The sequence below is a fragment of the Stereum hirsutum genome (genome assembly GCF_000264905.1).
Source record: "Stereum hirsutum FP-91666 SS1 unplaced genomic scaffold STEHIscaffold_4, whole genome shotgun sequence".
NCBI lineage: Eukaryota > Fungi > Basidiomycota > Agaricomycetes > Russulales > Stereaceae > Stereum > Stereum hirsutum.
Window position 1 is genome coordinate 2,142,823 of NW_006763134.1, and position 14,934 is coordinate 2,157,756.

At 49.6% G+C, this 14,934-nt stretch overlaps 4 protein-coding genes across 4 annotated transcripts; 2 read left to right on the forward strand and 2 right to left on the reverse strand.

Moving 5' to 3' along the window:
• Positions 1-142: 142 nt before the first annotated feature.
• Positions 143-1,896, forward strand: STEHIDRAFT_119957 (Aldo/keto reductase). The gene is made up of 7 exons (XM_007302072.1): positions 143-414; positions 481-638; positions 727-817; positions 882-1,025; positions 1,084-1,359; positions 1,453-1,620; positions 1,707-1,896. The coding sequence occupies exons 1-7, from the start codon at positions 357-359 to the stop codon at positions 1,748-1,750; spliced, it is 939 nt and encodes a 312-aa protein (XP_007302134.1). The 5' UTR covers positions 143-356; the 3' UTR covers positions 1,751-1,896.
• Positions 1,897-2,667: 771 nt separating this feature from the next.
• STEHIDRAFT_154949 (uncharacterized protein) lies at positions 2,668-5,272 on the forward strand (the record flags this gene model as incomplete). The annotated part of the gene is made up of 4 exons (XM_007302073.1): positions 2,668-2,703; positions 2,769-2,921; positions 2,986-3,471; positions 4,868-5,272. The coding sequence occupies 4 exons, from the start codon at positions 2,668-2,670 to the stop codon at positions 5,270-5,272; spliced, it is 1,080 nt and encodes a 359-aa protein (XP_007302135.1).
• Positions 5,273-5,723: 451 nt separating this feature from the next.
• On the reverse strand, positions 5,724-8,000 carry STEHIDRAFT_109503 (uncharacterized protein; the record flags this gene model as incomplete). Its single annotated transcript, XM_007302074.1, has 11 exons — positions 5,724-6,037; positions 6,120-6,219; positions 6,296-6,364; positions 6,459-6,635; positions 6,698-6,857; positions 6,977-7,050; positions 7,121-7,386; positions 7,449-7,547; positions 7,613-7,678; positions 7,747-7,924; positions 7,986-8,000. The coding sequence occupies 11 exons, from the start codon at positions 7,998-8,000 to the stop codon at positions 5,724-5,726; spliced, it is 1,518 nt and encodes a 505-aa protein (XP_007302136.1).
• Positions 8,001-13,308: 5,308 nt separating this feature from the next.
• STEHIDRAFT_109504 (uncharacterized protein) lies at positions 13,309-13,974 on the reverse strand (the record flags this gene model as incomplete). The annotated part of the gene is made up of 1 exon (XM_007302075.1): positions 13,309-13,974. One exon carries the CDS (start codon positions 13,972-13,974, stop codon positions 13,309-13,311), a length of 666 nt encoding a protein of 221 aa, XP_007302137.1.
• Between the last annotated feature and the right edge of the window lie 960 nt (positions 13,975-14,934).

A 14,934-nucleotide genomic window follows, 5' to 3' on the forward strand; every position in this document is an offset into this window, starting at 1 on the left:
GAAAGAAGTCTTGACGTTACCAAGAACGCGTCTTCGGAAATCGGACCGGCTCAACTTTCCCGGCCCGGCCGGATAGCCAAAGCAGAGACCGTCATCGATGAAAGTCTTCGTTTTGTCCTGTCTCGTCGTCGGACCGTCTTGTTGCGCCTTCCCTCGGATTGTTTGCTTGAGGTCATGGGTTGCTTTCACACAAGTCCGGATAACTTACTACCCATGACAGAATGGCATCATAGCTCAGGAGAGAAATGCATATAAAGCTCGGGTATCTTCGACTGGGAACGACATCCGAGTCATCGACTTTCTTCTGTCCCATCACGGTCTCCAGCTTTGAGAACTACGTTGCATAATCATTAGATATGGCTGCTCCTACGATCAAGTTGAACTCTGGGTACGATATCCCTATTGTTGCCTACGGTATGTCTACTTCGAGCTTTTGTCGATTTAGCAAGTCATGTTTATATATTCGATCGCACCTGTCAGGAACATGGCAAGTCTCGGAAGAGGACGTGACCAGGACGGTCTCATACGCTATTACTGAGGCCGGCTACAGACACATCGACTGTGCGTGGGGATATATGAACGAAAAGGGTGTCGGGGAGGGCATCAAGAAGAGTGGGATCAAGCGTGAGGAGTTGTTCGTGAGTATCGGTTGCATTGACCCCATCTTCGCAAACGGGCTCCATGAGATCCAATCACTTACTCTTTTGGTTGGTGGCGATGATGTAGATCACGAGCAAGCTCTGGGGGACGTGGCACAGTCGCGTCGAGGAAGCTCTCGACCAGACTCTTACCGCTCTCGGGACTGATTACCTTGATCGTACGTCTTCCCCTATTTTTTCACTGTTATCGACACCTTTGCTAAGGAGAACACTCTTGCATAGTGTATCTGATGCACTGGCCCATCCCATTGAACCCGAATGGCAACGACGGTTTCATCCCCAAACGTCCGGACGGATCTCGCGATATCGACGCCAACTGGGACATCAAAGACACCTGGAAGCAAATGGAAGCCCTCGTCAAGAAAGGTCATCCTTCCCTCCTCCTTCTCCTCATCTTATACTTACCTTCTCCCCACCAAACCAGGCAAAATACGCTCCATCGGCGTCTCCAACTTCTCGATCCCCACCCTCTCCTCCTTCCTCCCGCATGTCTCTACCATCCCCGCAACCAACCAACTCGAACTGCACGTCTACAACCCCGATCTCGCGCTGGTTGCGTATTGCAAAGAGAAGGGGATCGTGCCTCAGGCATACAGCCCGCTCGGGAGCAATGGGAGTCCGTTGATCAAGGATGAGGATGTGCAGAAGATTGCTGGGGAGAAGGGGATCAGCGGGGCAGAGGTACTTTTGGGGTGGTTGGGTGCGTTCCCGCTCACTTTCTGCCTCGATGATTGTTCTATTTTCTGACTGAGCGCGCGGAACCCTGTGGTCTGGCGATGTGTGGCACTCGTAGTGGCGAAAGACATCGTGGTCGTCACCCGTTCGCTCAACGAAGGCCGCATCAGGCAAAACATAGAAGGATCCGTCAAAGCATCCAAGCTTCTCACCAAGGAGGACATCGCCCTGCTGGACGGACTTGCCGCTGCAGGGAAGCAAAAGCGGATGGTCATGCCGCCTTGGGGTACGTTGTTGGATCTAGTTCGATCTCTGACAGCTTTCGACCAGTTTCAGCTGTGGATGCTGACATCTTGTGTCTTTGTGGTATAGGTGTGGATCTGGGTTTTGACAACTGGACGAACAAGTCGTGGTGAAGGCGCTGGCCAGGGTCCCACAAGCGAAGAAGTTATTTGTTGAAGCCAGTGTGTACGTCTTTACCGAATTCATAGCGGCCGTGTTGTATTTGTCGCCATCCCTTCGTCGTCACTTTTGAGCGTATAATCTTTCCGCGGTAGCCGCCAAATGCGCGGCACAAGAACTTTCAATGCGGCGGTCGCCCATGCCTTGCGAGCGAGGCTGATTTGCACGGCCTACTTTATTCGCTCATGGTCATACGACGCTTCTGTCAAGATAGCGACAACACTGACTTTGCTCGTCGTCGGACCTTGAATGCATATATGTCTTGGCCCCACAACGTCCATCAGTGAAAGACGTATTTCAAGAATATACATTGTGGCGCATGAGTAGGTGTTTTAATCTGGGCCACGCAGCAACCACACTGCTATCCGATATAGCCCGACTTCTTGAATCCCGCCTTGATCCCGTTCATGGAGAGCTTTGCACTGCTAGTGATCTATTTGCATGGCATTCACCATCTCCACTAACCCAGTGGTCACCACAGCGTCTTCAGCTTCCAATCCCTTTATGTGGTATCCATGCTCAAAATTCCTCATTCCTTTCCGCCATTTCCTCCTTTGCCAATAGCATAAACTTCCATGTAGACCGACGTGCTCCTCATGCGGTTGGGCAGCTCATAGGACTCACCATCATAAGCGCTGTGCAATGGTCATTCCTGAAGCATGCTCATGTCATCTCGGGTACAGAACTATCCGATGTGACGCCCTTGAACATCGTGGCACTCACAACGCAGCCGTGTGTCTACTATAAATGCTTTTGGTCCCATCGTACGGCTCATCCCTCCAGTCTCCTACCCCCTCGTAGCTAGCTGAGGTCCTGAACTTCTCCCACCCTCACAACATCTACGCTCTCGCCTTATACAACGTGTTAGACCATGTCTAGTGAGATCGAGCTTGGTAGCGTCTCTCAGGTTAGTAAAGAACCACAAACTATCAGGTCTGGTATGCTCAATTCTTTTTTCTGGATGGTCATCAGGGAGGCGACATCACACAGCCCGAAAGTAGGGATGGGCATGCGGTCGACGCGAAAATCAGCGATGCGTGGAGGGCTTTTTACACCATTATCCAGGACGAGAGAGAACAAGACCGACAAAGGAATGAAAGCGAACTGAATTTCCTCCTCGTCTATGTAGGCTCTTTCCTTTGCTCTGAGGCGTTACTAAATCGTTAAGGAGTTATAATATGTAAATCAGGCCGGTTTATTTTCAGCCGTGGTCACACCCTTCCTCATCTTGATCTATCCGTTTGGACCTGACGAGGCTGCTGCCACAAGCAACTATCTGCATCACATCTCTCAACAGCTCGAGTCTTTCCGCGTTAGCACTGGCTTCATAAACTCCACGACTCAAGCATCTCCTACCGTTGAGGACGTCGAAAATGTAAACATCGTGGGTGTTCTCTGGACTCTGAGCTTGCTGTGGGGCATTACTGCTGCTCTGCATTGCATCGCCATATTGTGGTACCGCTCCGCATTGGGTTTCTACTGGGCTTATGATCCCACATCTCCGCGTAAAAAGTTGGAGAGACTCCTAGCTTTGACACCCGAGCGTCAGGACTTGATGGTCACCAGTGCACAGTGGCCTCGTGTGTTCCTGGTCATATCCATTTTCACTTTCATCACGGGATTACTCATTTTACTATCGCCCCAATCCGATTTCGTCATTCTTCAGTTATTAGCCGTATATCTTTGCTTGACCTTGCCTATATTTCTTCATCTCTTCTCGTCTCTTACTGCAGTTATATGTCAAGTCTTTCTTCTTAGCTTGTCGTTCGTGGCTTTTATCTGCATTTACATCACTAGTCCCGTTTTGAATCTTACGCCACTTCGAAATCATCTACCAAGTGTCGTACAGCTCCCTTCCAACTCACCGAAGCATATAGTGTCCTGGAAGACACTTATGGAATTTATCGATGGTAATCATTGGCACGCAATCAACAGTAGCATGGTACGTTATGCGATACTCACTGCCATCATCTTAACCTGTCTGACTAGCCTGGTGCTATTATCTAGCAACCATGGGCTCTCCCTCGAGAGTTCCAAGTCCTGCTCTCGCTATTCAGGAAGAGCACAGATTTATCAGGATTGGAATGCGTCATTCCATGTTTCGTAGACCTCAAAGGGAGCGACGGCGACGAAACGAATTGGACTTGTACACCTTTGGTCTTCGCGCTCCTATGCCAAGAGGCTCGGATGGACCTAGCGACTTGCTATGATAAGCTATTCGGGCCAGACACAGGACCGCATCATAATGTGGAAAGAGAGTATTCAACCCTTTTCAACGTTATACATTCCCATCGAGGACAGGCAGGGATGTCCACTCTATGTCTCTGCGTACTGCTCTGCCTCCGCGATACCTCTATCGAAAATTCTCGAGACGATGAATGGGAGCGCGAGACCCGCTTTTCCAGGAGATTTGCTCGCATCATAGGGTTATCTCTCTATTGGACGCACAACAAAACGCCTGACAGGCGTATACGATTGTCTCCATACCATTTCATCGACTTGGCCTCTCGCATGTACGACAGATGTCAAACATCCACCCCAATGCAGGCCACTGGAATCGGACAGCAATACTTCTACGCGCTTGCCACCTTCATTCGAGATAGGTCCTCCGATGCGCCTGCGAAGGACATAGAGCTATCATGCAGCAGATTGTTCTCTGCTTTCTGGGCTACGCTTCCCCATTCAGGATCTGGTACATTATCTCGCGGTAAGGATCCATACCTTGCTCTTTCACAGGATATCATGACTTACAGGCCGGCTTAGATGTTCTGTTACTCCTGGAATGCTGCATCGAAGTTAGCAAGTACCCGGACGACATTTACCGAGACACATTCCTGCTACTCTTCGAAGTGTTAGCCCGTCACCTCCCTCACGGCATCATGCCCCTGAAATATCGTCATTTCCACAACTCAATTCGGGGCTGCCTGATAACCCACCTCCAATCTAGTCGTCAGTTTGAACGCAGCTACCGCCACCTCTCATCTCCCACGCTCGTTAACGTGACGGATACTATGGATGCTTCCGAGATTCAGACCAGTCTTCTGCCATGGAGTCATCATTTTAAGATATAGCTTGAGCTCAACCTTCCTCTCGTCCGGGGAGAGCACTCGTCCATCTCCCTCAAGCTGCTCAACAGACTTCAGGAAAACGACGACCTCTTCAACGGTGCGAATGAAAATGGGATTGACGAGTCGGATGCGGCTGCCGTAGGATCGTACGCATCCGCCTCGTCAATCCCAGAGCACGCGATGGAGAGGATCGATGTACAGAATGAGGTTCTGAGTACTCCGGAGTTGGTGCCCGAGGTCTATAGTGACGAGGGGAACAGCAAGGAGAAAGGATTCCGTAGCAGGGGGGATTCTAGGGTGGGATTGCTTGCTGACAGAGCATTGTCATTTAATCACTCTGACGGTTTTCCCGATATCGACGTTGAGAATCGGCGAGCGGATGAAGTTGATAGTCAGGTTGCCGCGTAGCTGTTAGACCATGTAGATAACAACTTGGATGGGGTCAGAGTCGCACGCACAATGCAGGGATAGTCGAGGGATAACAAGTTTAATATAGTATGGTGACGAAATATTACTCGACATTGGCGCGAAACTTAGTCGAGCTGATAGCCTATGATTATACCAAGCTAGACCAGTTCATAAGACTTCTCAAAGTGGAGATAATCAGTTTTTAGTGCGCTCTTATTATGGCGAAGTCATCCGAGGTTGTCTGGTGGAACCGAGTGGCGTATAACTAACTGCGGTCAGTCATCCGAAATTCGAAATCCGATGTGGTCTACTAAGTATGGCTTAAAGTTGCATGATGAGGTCTGACAGAGTCATCACATATCATGTCTCAACAGTTCTCGTTGCATATAATCATACTTCGGTGTCACTAACGAATGCGGCAAATTATATACGGTGTGTCCAAAGAAAACGGTTATAAAATGTGGGTTACTTTGGTTGAGACCCCCCAGTCCAAGTTGTAGACGGGTGGTTCCCCATCTGCAGGACTTAGGTCCTCCCGCAACTTTCGCCAAAGAGGCTCTCGTAGATGGGTGATATTCGTACCCCACCTGCCGTGGACCACATGCTCTGAGAATTGGATAGGCTTGACATTGAACTTGGGAGTGTCCTGGGTCGATTTGGGCGAACCTCGGAAACGGAAAGCACGAGGAGGGTTCTGTCTTCGAGGAGGTAGACATGTTCCGAGAGATAGCGCGAGGGCGGCCACCTTCGATTGATCTTCTATAGCTGGTGGCATTTCGAAAAATCAATCATGGAATATGGGTGTGTGAGGTGGACAACGTTGCAATCTGGTGCTGAAGTTGCTCACAGTGATCCATTTGTGGCCAATAGTTCCCGGCGGTGATTGGACTTTTTCCAGCGAGTGCGATCATAGATGGTTCCTCTCCACGAATGTCAGAAATATGATGCTGCATGGAGCACACAATATTCAGTCCTGTTTTGCTGCAAGTGGTGAAAGCCGCGGTAAGGACTCATTATACTCACAGACAATGAAAGAATCAGGCCACACTGTTTTGTGGGTGTTGCACCGACATGGGGGAAGGTCAAGTTAAGCTGATTTCGAAAGATAAAAGACAACTTTGATGACTATATGATGGGAAGGTCGTTGCTGTGAGTTCAATACTAAATGCAAGGCTGGGATACATACGAGACGACTTCCAAATGTACTCTCGGGGACAACCTCCATCGCCATGGACACTGAGAAATCTCCTTCCTCATGATTGCGGGCATACTTCAGGGCACATGATGGGGACGTGATGCTGAGCCCACCGCCCTTCACATTAGCGTAGCCAGGGCTATGCTCGACTATCCAGTCACTTGCAGGCTGAGAGCGAGATCAATATGAGAAACAAAATTGAATCCAGGGGAAATCGTTGATGTAAGTACCTTAACCTCTTTACGTTCAATAGCCGTCCCTATTCTGTCTGTATCACCAATACCCATAGACAACATAGGGTGCACACCGAGTTCGACGGAAGCATGGCGGTCTCTGGTGTATTCGTGTTCCTCCGTTGTCTTTTGCTGAACGCCAGGCGGTCCATTATTTCTGTGCAGACTGTAGCATTCGACATCAGAAAATGCAAGCCATTCAGATCTATGACTTACTATGCGGGAGTGTGGAGATGCGGACCCGAGAACCCTAACTCTCCGTAGGATGTAACACACCGAACGTTCTTCCGCGTCAGTACGGTGAAGTTGTCAATTTCAACTTGGTATCTGTTGCCGTATTTTTTCACGAACTGAGTCATGATTAATTGAAATTTCATTATCAGATAACGGATATCGTGCAAGTTCCGGACGGTGACTCACGCAGAAGGAGTACTGTATTGTGACCGGTTTGATCTCACCATTTCCAGGATCGATTGGAAGTTGAAGGGTTAGCCGGTGGAATCTCCCTTTTGAGGGCCATCTGGTCAATGGAATGTCGGCCTTAACTTCTCCTATCGCACGATCCGGGCCCGGCTTGTTGTCCGCGGACGAGGGTTCTACGAGAGTGGAAACACTCTCATTACTTGGAGATGCCAGTGGAGTCGCTGGTATGTCATGAGCGTCGTGTTTGGGAAGGGTAGTAGGCGCTGAGGTTAAATACGGAGGTAAGGAATCCTATCAAAGTGTCGGTTCAAGCTAGGTTTTGTACCTTGTGGTGCCGAGTACGAGTGAGCAGGATTGGAATTGCTTTTAGTCCGTCCGAGAGTACGTCTTATAGGGAGGGTTGTCTCCTGAGTGGGACAAGGCTCTAGAAAGAGACAACAGAATGAATATGTTGGAGTTTTGTGGAGCTTTCGTGAGAAAATAACTTACTCTGGGGGCTACCGCCTGGATGTAGAGTTTTGGTTGAGACGTGCAGTACAGCGTTACCTATGTGAGCTTGAAACGGTATAGAGTCAGTGGTGCGCCGCTAATAATCATTTTATTGACTGAAACTATGAACAGACGTTTCGCAGCTATCTCTGCCCATGATGGACCATCAACGATGCGACCAGTGGGCTTGTTCTCGTGAGTGGCACCTGCTGATTTTTGCTCGGTCTCAGGGTATGAGGAATCCCGCTCAGGGTGTGGAAGAGAGGGGTCCTTGTTCTGCTCCCGTTGGCGGCGAGCGCGGCGCCTCTCGCTCTAAAAAAACATAAAGTAATCAAGGATAATGAGTGATATAAAATTCCGTATGAATCCCAACCTTCGACAGGCTCATATATGGGATGTTTGGTGAAGAGGTGAATCTGAAGTGCGGCAAGTGAAGGTGCAGAGGTCGGGTTCTTATAGCAGATCAATATGGAATAATGGGACTGGGAAAGCCTATCCTTACGGGGCTGTAGCATATCGATGAGCTAATCGACATCACGGTATGCAGCGGCAGGGGCAGAAAATGTCCGTACGAGACATAGCATGAGGAATGACATGGCGATAGTAGAAGAATGATTGACTAGAATGACACTTAGCCACCATACTGCCGAGATGACATGGGCGTGTATAGAAGTAGAGCATTCCATTGCTAACAATCGGACATTACAGCCTTTACGGGAAGCAATGAGAACGCTTAGGTTCCGTTTGGGGCAAGTTGAACGTTTGAACCAGGAAAGGAAAACTCTGACCTCAACCAGAATACGCAAGCGCTTGCGAATGCTCCTCCTCCAAGGCTCGTGTCACCAGAGGGCTTGAGTCGAGACTAAGTTGTGATTCCAGGGAAAGCTGGGTTATCAGGCTTCGCTTTTGAGGACGATATATCCTCTTTTCCATCGCGCGTACGTCGTCGCAACTCAGCCATGGAAAGTTGCGTTGGGCATTAGCAGCGCAAGTTAGTTATCGTGCCCCAGAGGTATTTATATTCCGCTGTCAAAGGATGAGGATGTGTACTCCGAAGGCTGCGGGGGATACAGGGATAGACTGTGATGTGCTGTTGTTGAAGTAGGAGCGCTAGGGCCTTCAGCTACGCGCTTTTGCTGTCTGGCGACTGCATGCTGATAGGAGTGGGAAGTAGTAGGCTTGTGTTTTGATATTGTGGCGGTGGTATCTCTCCCTCTCCATACCGTGACAGCCACGGTCAGGTTTGTGCTGCAGGAGCTCAGTCGAGCCTGCGAGACGGAAGCTGTTGCGTCTAGAAAGCGACGAGCGTACGCGCCCGAAAGAAGTTCATGCGGAGCTCGAATTCCAGTGTGCATTTCGGTGCGCGCTCGATTTCCGTAGAACTTGCGCAGTAAACACGCGTACTAATATATCGTCCAGAGTTAGCCAACGTCGCCGGAGTCGCCACCCGTTCGCCTTGCGTTCGCCCGACGTACTAAGCCACATGAAATGCAATATGGATGGGTACATTTACACATCAATATCTCGAACTGCTCGCCAAAGGATGCCTCGCGTTCCTTGACGGATCCGAGGCGAAGGGAAGGTTACTAGAAGCGGAGCCTGAGGGGGATGCACCCGTAACTTATGGTGCGTTTTCTCTTGATTCCTGCTCCCCAATCTGCAAAGCAATGGCAGTTGTGACTACAACCACTTCCTTTCGTATTTGTGCGCTTGTTGACCTCGTAATACCTGGACCATCATCTTACATACCGTGCCCCGATCATTCGACGTTACGGCGCCCAAGCGGCACAGGCTGTTGTAAGCGCATATTATGCCTTTTGTAGTCGGCGTATATCTGAGCATTTCCCGCTCTTGTCATATTGCGCTCAGCCTCTCTATGACACCCTTCGTAATCCGAATACGCGCCGTGGATATCGACATCTAAGACGAGATCCACGGATCTAATGTGCCTTTCACGCACCGATATTTCTTGAGACTCTTTCGCTGCGAGTGCCAGACAGCCAGTAACCATTTTCTATAGCAGGGTAAGTATATCACGTAAGATGGGCCGCTCTCCGGAAGTTCCGAGTAGACTGCCGCCGTACTCGCAACATCTACTTACAGCCGGTCTAATCTCGTCAATCTCAGGTTTCACCCTCTGCCAACTTGAACTAGGCCGGGATCCTAGCAATGAAAACCAGTCAAACAATGCCTCAACACAGTGGTATCGTTCGTCTTCCTATCTACCTACAGGTCCTCGGACTCATTTTGGTTTTCATGATCAGCAAAACTCTCGCTTTTCGGTCATGCGCTAGAGTGTGGACGAATCAATGAATGGGGAATTCAGTTTCCCTATGGTGCTCAGTGTCTCTCTTTCGCCGCTACTGCCCCATTCATCTATGAATCCCTAATCACTGGTAGACCTAAGATAGACGACCCACTTATATCAGCCATCAACCACACAATAGTACACCCCGTCTACGACAGCCACAGGAACTTCCAAGGCTTTTGCTTCTACTAGCGTAGCCGCCGAAGAAAAATTCCTTCCTAATCATGATACTAACCGAGATGTTCTGTTTGCTTTTGGGACTATATTTCTCGTACCGCTCAGGAGATCTGACCGTGACGCACAAGTGACCTCGACATGGTGCATATCGGGCTGCATGGGGCAGTTATATCAGACAGACATAACTTCGACTGCCATGCACGGTTACGGCCTCGAGTTTCAGCGGGTGCGATTTGGCACATACACTTTGTGCAGCCTACCATCGAACTCTTCCACATATGTCACAGGTCATACCGATCTCAGTTGCTCTCTGGTCCAGACACGGCTACTAAGTATTCAATTTATTCATCTCGTTTGCACTTTATTTATTGTGTTATGCAGTATCCTTCCATCGCGGAGCGCTCTGTTTTCTTATCGATCACCATAATATACAGATCTATCAGCTTCGCATTTCTAGACTGACACTTTGCATCTTGTGCAATTGGTCAACTTGCAACCTGCTATCTGTGGCGTTCGGTTGACGTCTTCCATCGATGCTGTGAACAAGTACTGCTGTAAAGCGGGAAGTCTGAGTATCTGGAGAAGAGCGCCATATGCCCTACTATAAGCTCAATTCCGACAATGTCCGACTACATGCAAGTTTCAGACTATGATCAACCCCATATGTTTAGTTTCGCTCATGTATGTTTTCAATAGTACTTCTGATATTAGACAATGCGTCTTACTAAGGTATGTCCTTGACTTGTCCAGTAGTATGAAGGTGTGGATATGCTCCAATTGAAGGTTCCCCCTCATCGCATAGGATATCATCCATGTCTTCGATGCGACTACGGGTGAAGTTACTGTACTTTTTCGACCAAGTGTTCGTGGGAGAATTATGTCAGCCGTGACCACCGCTGGGCCACGGTTCGTTCAGGTGGGCCACGCGTGATGAACAGGCGAAATTGCTCGCATTTGGCCCAAAAATTGCATTTTTAACGATTTTGCGCGCAAATCGGTCACGATTTTCTGTTCGTGAACCCCTTTGTATGCGTGACGCCGGGACCAAATCTGTTCGTCGACGCAGTCGGCGTGACGCGTGACAAACAGTTGGTCGAAAAACTACAGTACACGAGGACACAGACCTCAAACCTTGTGCACGCTACGCCGACCAACTACTTATAATTGAATAAGTCGCTTCCTTACTACCTCCTACCTCTAAGAGGTTTATCGTCCTGGCATGTCGATAAGAGAGTGGTCATGCTTGCCACTCAGACTTCCTTGTGCGTCTGGACATCCGAACGTACGACTTTGAAGAGTCCGAAGGCTTGGGTCAAGAAATTCTGAGGGTGCCGATGAGCTCCGATTAGAAATCGAGGTTCATCGGCCAACTATGGTGCGCGGGAAGGGTCAGGTAGGATTTCGCTGCGCGGTTCGCGATAAGCCACAGCCACCGCCGGCTGTCGATGTTGGCCGAGAGTCCTGGTGACGGCTGCGAGCCTACTTTCCCATCTTTAAAAATGGCCATCCAGTATGCGAGCATTATGAGGGCATAACAGCATCTTCGAAGGTGCCAGAAACGACGGAGGAATATTTTGAAGCTTTTTTTGAGTTATTTTCTGTTCGAGGCAAGTGTGGGAATAACTCTCGGTGTAAGCCGATGAAGGCGTGTGGCGCCAGGCGACTTTCGTGGTGTTTCGTCGAAACGGAGGGATCACACATTGTTCTGAATACAGGAGTCTTTTTACTGGCATTGCCGATTGGTAGATCAAATTGTCTGCAGGTCTCTAACTTAGAGAAAAGGGTAAATATGTTCCTGTCTGGGTGAAGAGGGGAGTAGCAGAGAGGTGCCACACCGACTTTGTACATTCGCCGCGCCGGAAGGTCGAGGGTTTTCTCACGATATGCACTCTTGCTATAAATCACCATAAATCCCAGAAATATTCAGAAAGGCATACTGACTCTTTTGAGACAGGCGAGTATCATGATATTGATCTCTTACTCTGCCTGATGTCGGCGTACGAGGGAACTTGACGAGGGAACGAGAGCGGGAGGACATCCGGTAAGGTAAGGTAAGGTAAGGTAAGTTTATTCAGGGTACAAAATGGGCCCTTAAGGACCAATACCCTTATCCGCAGGAATACATGTACAAATATACACTACGGAAACGGCGCGGTATCCTTTACCGCTGTGATACCCACAATGAACTGTGATATCATTGTATCTACTAGATAACATCGGGCCTCTCACGGGTTCCAGAACCTACTGTAAGTACTACGAGACCATACAACATGACATAGCCGGAGAGAGCAATGACCGTATAAAAACCCATTGGGAAAAATTGGTGGATCTCTCATGGTAATATGTTGTGAGTCTCGCAATACTTGCAAGCATACCTTGTATTCGGAGGACGCTGAGAACGATATATTTTCAATGGTGTGTACACCCATAATCGTGGGTCTTGGAGGATGACAACACAATTACGCCACCTTGAAAGAACTGTGTGGCGGCCGGTGAGTACGGTGAGGACCGGAGTGTCTCGGGATGTCTCGGGCAACATCGGACGACACCAACAACACTCGCAAGGATGACAGAAAAATCTTAACAATGAGCTATTAATTGCCCAAGGGCACCTCTGGCAAGCTAGTTTTTCTCTAGAGCCAAAGTCAATACTCTGTTGTGACATGGTATAAAAACCAGTGTCTGACAATGCCGCAAAGGGGTGGATGGACCGCAAGCCCAACGGATGTCTTTGGTCTGTGAGCGAAGTTTTCGACTGTGGCGAGCGTCTGAGCACGACGATCTGTCGTCTGCGAGCACCGCGAGCCTTCGACAACGCTAAGAGCGAGGGACCGTCTAACTGTGGCATGCATCAGGCAACGGATTTCTGTGGTCTGTGAGTGAAGTTTTCGACTGTGGCGAGCATCAGAGCACGACGATCTGTCGTCTGCGAGCACCGCGAGCCTTCGACAACGCTGAGAGCGAGAGACCGTCTGACTGTGGCATACATCTGAGCGAGGAATATTCCATCACTTCAGTGCCATGCGAGCCTTCGACCTATAGTTGAAGCCGACAATGATGGGAGTGAGCATGGCAGGTGTCCGAGGGCGCTCAATCTCGACGACCTGAACCGCAGATTTCCGAGTCTTCACTTTCTTCTTCGGTGGACACAACTCGTTGATGGCCGTACGAAAAGCATGCCCCGACATTGCAGGCTCCTACCTTACCTTACTTACCTTACCTTACCCGGTATCCCTGTTGACAAAGCTCCTAGAAACAGTTCCAAGACAGTGTCGTCCGACCACTCGCCGTTGCCGACTGATATTGGGCTAGATGTATGGATAAAATTCCGTGCCGCAGAGGGTCGATCTGAATCGTCGGACCGAGGGTATCCAAGTCGCTTTGGTACAGCACCAGGGGACTCAGGCCTGTCCAATATCCGCGCAAAATGCTCTCCGTAGACGTAATCATCTACACCCGCCCAGAACTCGTCGAACGTGACATAGAAGACTTCCGGTCGTGGATCGTTCGCATAAGCGTCGATGAGGGGCACTATGGAGAAGTGCAACCAAGGTAGGGCTAAAGAGAAAGATTGTCCACGGACATATACTCCTACAGGCCCCCACGATGAATATCCTTTCCAGTCTTCGGGATGAGACTGATCTGGGACTCCTCTGGGTTGTACGAAGAGGACTTCGTCTAGGAAGTGTGGAACATGCTCGAGGTCTTCCGCATGCGTGCCAAGCTCGAGGACGTGCCTCTTTAGTTCGATACCAAAGTCACTGTCGAGGATGCTGTAATGGAACTCATAGGCAGCGGATAGGTCCCGGTGTCTGCCGGGGGCCGAACGAAACGCGAGTCGCGAGTGAAATCCTACCTGACCCTTCCCGCGCACCATAGCCAACCCCAACCCTAAGAATTTCCTAATCGGGCGAACAGTTGGTCGAAAAAGTACAGTATTGTAAGACAGAGGGCATGCCGGTATGTCTGAGGCAAAACCATACTTGGCACAGTCAGGCCAGGCGGGTTTCAAGGTGGTCATGAAGCGAACCCCACAGCGGCCTGTGGCTCAGCGCCACCAGGAGGACTCGCCACGCCAAATTCTCGGAGATACTTATCAGATGGCGGCTCAAACTCAAGCTTGTAAGTTGTAACCTCGCTATGGTGGCCTGAACTGCACAAGAACTGCATATGTATTAGTCCCGACCCACCTGCAGCACCGTAAGTATAGGATTTTCATGCTGTGGCGGGCCTGCACAAGGTCTGCAGCTTAGTATGCGGGAGCGGGATGAAAAAATCGGAGGCTCCACTTGATTGTACAATGATTTGTACGCCATTCATCAGAACTCTTGGAAAACCCTGACAGGCCCTGAGAAGCCCTGAGCGGCCCTGACGATCCTTTCCGCGAAAGCCCGTGAGGTCTCGAGAGCGCGTCAGGGCCTGTCAGGGCTCTCAGGACGCGTCAGGACGGTCAGGACGATTCTGGTCGTTGTGTGGCACCCAGAATAAACAGAAATTCATTAAGAATAATCGTATCTACATGCGAGGCTGGGTATAGAGGTTGACGGAGGTTCTGCCCTCTCCACTGAGAATCCTTCATGTTCAAAACAATCCTTCGCACCATACACACTGTATTATAAGACTATAGTACGAACACTAAATAAAATGCCTCAGACCCTACTCTCACTACTCTTCTTCGCTCTAATAGACTGACTGGCCTGCAGTAACCGGTAAACTAGGTTGACGTGAGATTAGGCAGACCAACTGATGGTGAAGGTGGAAGCGATATGTAAATATGTTGCGAAGGCAATAGAGGTAGAAGAGCTGATGAAGCTACGAAGTGCGGGGGATCACGTAT